A 4,924-nucleotide genomic window follows, 5' to 3' on the forward strand; every position below is an offset into this window, starting at 1 on the left:
TATTCTTTTGGCCATTGTGCTAACTCAGGCGACACAACCTGCGGTTATTCCGAGAAGTATTTTGTGCAGATGACTCAACCAGGTGCAGTTTGCCCAAGGCTAGAGGGTCTTTGCTTTGTTCCGTTTAACTCCTTGGTCTCTGACAATTCCCCCTTTCCTTTAAAGAACAGTCTTTAAAGATTGGTTGAGAGAACATCCTGTCTTAGGCTATATGGAGGGCCACCTTACTCCTGGCAACATGCCTTGTTGAGCCGGCCTCGACGGCCTCTGTATGTTGTGCCATCCAGGGTAAGCTCCATACTATTCCCGTCATTGGATGCTCTCTAGCTACCTTGGGGTTAACGGGTGAGGAGTTTATGGAACTGAAGTCCTCTCTCAGGAGGGTTCTCAACAGGCCCTGCAGGGCCTTCTAGGTCCTCTAGGCAACGACAATGCACCGAGATTGACAGAATTAACTTGATGTTTATAAAATATGTAAGGCGCTGAAAAAGCTCAAAGGCCAAAAGAATTATACTGGAAAAATTTAAAAAGGTCCCAAAATTAGGCTAGAGTGGTGAAGTCTAGTCCTGGACTTTGGTCAGTATCAACGGTACTAAGGGGCTGATATTGAATAGCTATTATTTTAGTCTTAACTACTGTATCTATTTGGGTTTTTATAAAAGTCATAATTTTATTGAAAAGGAAAGGCCCGAAAGAGAGTAAAATAAGTATACCGAATAAGGGTCCTAACAGGGGTAGGAGATAAGGTAAAAGCCCATTAAGCCCAGTCCAGAGGGGGTTATCAGTCAGTTCCCTTCGTCATTTTTCCAGATCTTCCTGAAGGTTCTTGATCTTGTCCCGGACAATGCCAGACTTGTTTGCATAAAAGCAGCATCGTTCCTGTAAAGCCAAGCAGATACCTCCCTGTTCTGCGGTTAGTAAATCTAACCCCCTTCTATTTTGGAGGACCATTTCCGCTAGGGAGTCCACTTGGTCCTGTAGATCCTGGATAGTGCCAGATAATGCTTGGACATCTCCAATTAATTGTTTTGATAATTGATTATACTTATGTAGAGACACACCTAATCCGGCTGTTCCCGACCCTATGGCCGCAGTAACTCCTAGGGTCACGAGGAGGGGAATAAATGTAATTGCTCGTGTGTGTCTCTTCCCTCCTATCATATCAAAACTAGGGACAGGTAGGGGCTCATCCCCTGGTACGACACTTATATCTGGGAGTAATAAAGCGAGAACACAATTTCCTGTCCAGTTGGATGGCAATTGGGGATAGGCCAAATTTCCTCCACAGACAAATATTGTGCCGCTGGGGGAGCAAAGAGACGGGGTAGGTTGAGAATAGTTCTTCAATATTTCACAATTATTGGAGGGGTACGTGCCAATATCAACATCTAGGGTATTGTTTTGCATTGCACCTGAGAGGCAGGTTGTAAAATTGCCCATAGGTTGGACCCTAAGAGGGGGGCTAGGGGAGCATGTGTCTTTAGTACTCACATTATATGTGGCGGAAATAGCTAAAGGCATAACTCTCCCTGCTGCTAAACAAAGCCAACAATCACTAGCAAGTACAGGGTTAGAGTTGTTGAGTAAAAGAAAGGTGGTGTTTAAAATATCCATTGTATTTATATCTAAATTTGATGCTCGGGACTTGGGTAATGCTAAGGGATGATACGTAAGTTGAGGCAGTTGGGGTTCTAGTGATTTCAGTACTTGGATATGTTTAATAGCATCTGTGGGCCCTCCTCCATCAGATACGCCTATGGGGGCCGTAAGGGGCCAGCAAGAGGGTTTGCCAACAGTTCCCTCACAGCCAGCAAGTTGCAACTGCGTATGGAGTCTTGTATACCCAAAAAGACCAGTGGTCACGTGTGTGGCCGTTCCTTCAGGGTGAAAGGTTTTGGTCAGGGAGGCTTGAAAGTATTGAAGGCCTTGTTTGCCTATACAAATGGCGGCTGATGTATAGCAAGTGCTGTGCATTGCTGTGGTATATGCGCAGGATTCTGAGCAATTTTGTCTGGCTTGGCCTGTTTTAGAGGGAACTATTTTTGGTTTATTAATGCAAACCCATTTTGGTTGATGAAATCCTCCAGAATTAGTATTTACTTCTGTGCGGAGGTAGGCCACCTTAGTTGTACAATCCACTGTCCGAGTGTAACTACTAGGAGCTTCAGGCCAATATCCTCCTGAGCAGTCACAGGGAGGGCCAAAGAGTGCAGTAGAAAGTTCCTTTCTTGAGGGGGGGGGTCCAAAGCCTGAATTTACATTTTTGATTATTATTGAGGCTAAAAGCCATAGGGGCACAAGTTTTGGCTGCATTTTTATCTTACCAATTACAGGAATGGTCACGAGTTATTGAGACTCTGCAGCACCGTGGATCCTAGAAGAAGAGAAAAACTTTCTCAGGGAGGGTCCCTGGATTTATTATACGGTTTTATTAATCTTTCAGGTAACCACCTAGCTCCCCCTTCTTTAGAATTATAAATGCAAGCTGATCCTTTTCCCCAGATAATGACTGGGTCAGGGCCATTCCATATTCCCGTCAGTGGGTCTTTCCATAGGGCCTGGGCGTAGTCTGTTTGTGTGGTTGGATGCCAAAGGCGTTCTGCGGCAGATTTGCCATTAACGTCAAGAGTTAAAAAGTTTAAGACAAAGAGAGCATGTAATAATAAAGTCTTATAGTTTCCTTTAAGGGAATATAATGTCTCTTGTGAGGCAAGTTTAATGAGGGTGTTTTTTAAAGTCTGATGAGCCCTTTCCACTATTCCTTGTCCTTGGGGGTTGTAGGGGATTCCAGTAATATGTTTTATGCTCATTTGGGAGCAAAATTGTTTGAACTTTTGACTGATATATCCGGGCCCATTGTCCGTCTTTATAGCTTGGGGTTGTCCCATGACAGAAAAAACATATAGGAGATGGTTTATAACATCTTTTGTGGCCTCCCCTAAATGAGCAGAGGCACAAATAAACCCACTAAAGGTATCAATGGTAACATGTACATATTTTAACCTTCCAAAGGAGGGGACATGAGTAACATCCATCTGCCAAAGTTGTCCAGGTATGAGCCCTCTGGGGTTTACACCTACATGGGGTTCAGGGAGCAGGGTTAGGCAATTTTTGCAGTTTTTAACAATTTGCCTTGCCTGTTCTCTAGTAATTTTAAATTTTAAGCGCAGGGTATGAGCATTAAGGTGGTGAACAGCATGGGCCTCTTGTGCAAGGGTCACCGGATTAACTGTTTGAGATAAGGTAACTATTTGGGTTGCCAAATCAGCTAATTCATTGCCCCGGGTTAGTGGCCCAGGTAGGCCAGAATGAGCACGAATATGTCCTACAAAGAAAGGGTACGAACGTTGTCTAATAAGTTTTTGCAATTCAAAAAATAATTGAAAAGTAGGTGTAGTAGGCTGAATAACCGGAACCATTTCTAAAACTTGTAAAGCTCTGACAACATAATGGCTATCCGAAAACAGATTAAAAGGGTGGGTCTTTAATAACCGAAAAACACAAAGCGCAGCAAATAATTCTACTAACTGAGCAGATTTAAAGGAAGTATTTACAAAGTGGGAAACATTATTAATAACATATGAAGCTTTTCCATTTTTTGATCCATCAATGAAGATGCTCAAAGTATTGGGGATGGGCTTTATCAAGGTATTTTTTAGAAAAACGAAAGGAGTGATATTAAGGAATTGAATAAGTCTGTCGCTGGGCATGTGAGTATCAAAGCTACCCTGGAACCCAGCGCATAACACAGCCCAATCATCTTGTCTTTGTTGTAGCCAACTAATTTGCTCCTTAGAGTAAGGGGTGATTATGATATCAGGATCCTTGCCAAAATATCTGACTGAAATTTTTAATCCTATAAAGATAAGTTGAGATATTAAAAGGGGGTAGGGGGGTAATACTTTAGATTGAGAGGCAGAAGCATGTACCCAAAATAGGGGTACTGCTCTCTGCCACAGTAAACCAGTGGGGGTGAATTCGGTGGCAAATATAATTAAATAAAGAGGCAAACTGGGGTCAAAATAGCCTATATTTTGTTGGATAATAGCTGCTTCTAATTTTATTAAGGCCTTTTCAGCCTCTGGAGTAATTTTTCTTGGGGATGTGGGATCAGAATTTCCCTGCAAAATATTAAACAAGGGTTTTAATTCTCCTGTTGTTAATTTAAGATAAGGGCGTAGCCAATTAATGTCCCCTAGAAGTTTTTGAAAATCATTTAGGCAAACTAATTTATCCCTTTTGATTTTAATTTTTTGCGAATAAATTAAGTTGGGTTCTAATTGAAATCCTAAAAATAAAAAGGGATAGCAGGTTTGAATTTTTTCTGGGGATATAAAAAATCCTCTATCTTGTAAAGCAATAATTATTTTTTGAGTCACTTGATGGGCCTCCGTTTCTTGTTTGGCGGCAATTAATAGATCATCCATATAATGTATAATATATATATGAGGGTATTGAACACGAATTGGGTCTATGGATTGAGCCACAAATTTTTGACAAAGAGTGGGAGAATTAGCCATACCCTGTGGCAACACTCGCCATTGAAAGCGGAGATTAGGGCCCTTATGGTTTATCACGGGTATGGAAAAGGCAAATCTTTTACAATCTCCAGGATCGAGGGGAATGGAGAAAAAACAGTCTTTTATATCTATTACAATTTTTAAAAATTCTTTAGGGATAGCTGTGGGAGAGGGCAGTCCAGGTTGTAGGGCTCCCATGGGTGCCATGGTTTTATTAATTTCCCTTAGATCCTGCAGTAACCTCCAACTCCCATTTTTCTTTTTTATAACAAATATGGGAGTATTCCAGGGAGAGGTAGAAGGTTCAAGATGTCCCTGCTCTAATTGTTCCTGCACCAACTGAAGAGCAGCCTGAACCTTTTCTTGAGGCATGGACCACTGGTCTATCCAAACCGGATTGTCAG

The 4,924-nt window shown here is 41.9% G+C and overlaps 1 protein-coding gene across 1 annotated transcript; it reads right to left on the reverse strand.

Moving 5' to 3' along the window:
• Window positions 1-523: 523 nt before the first annotated feature.
• On the reverse strand, window positions 524-1,498 carry LOC150047484 (syncytin-2-like). The gene is given in 1 exon segment (XM_090356601.1): window positions 524-1,498. A coding segment is annotated over 1 exon segment (900 nt). The 5' UTR covers window positions 1,441-1,498; the 3' UTR covers window positions 524-540.
• Window positions 1,499-4,924: the final 3,426 nt, after the last annotated feature.

This window comes from Megascapheus bottae, chromosome 23 (genome assembly GCF_031878675.1).
Source record: "Megascapheus bottae isolate mThoBot1 chromosome 23, mThoBot2.hap1, whole genome shotgun sequence".
Lineage (NCBI taxonomy): Eukaryota > Metazoa > Chordata > Mammalia > Rodentia > Geomyidae > Megascapheus > Megascapheus bottae.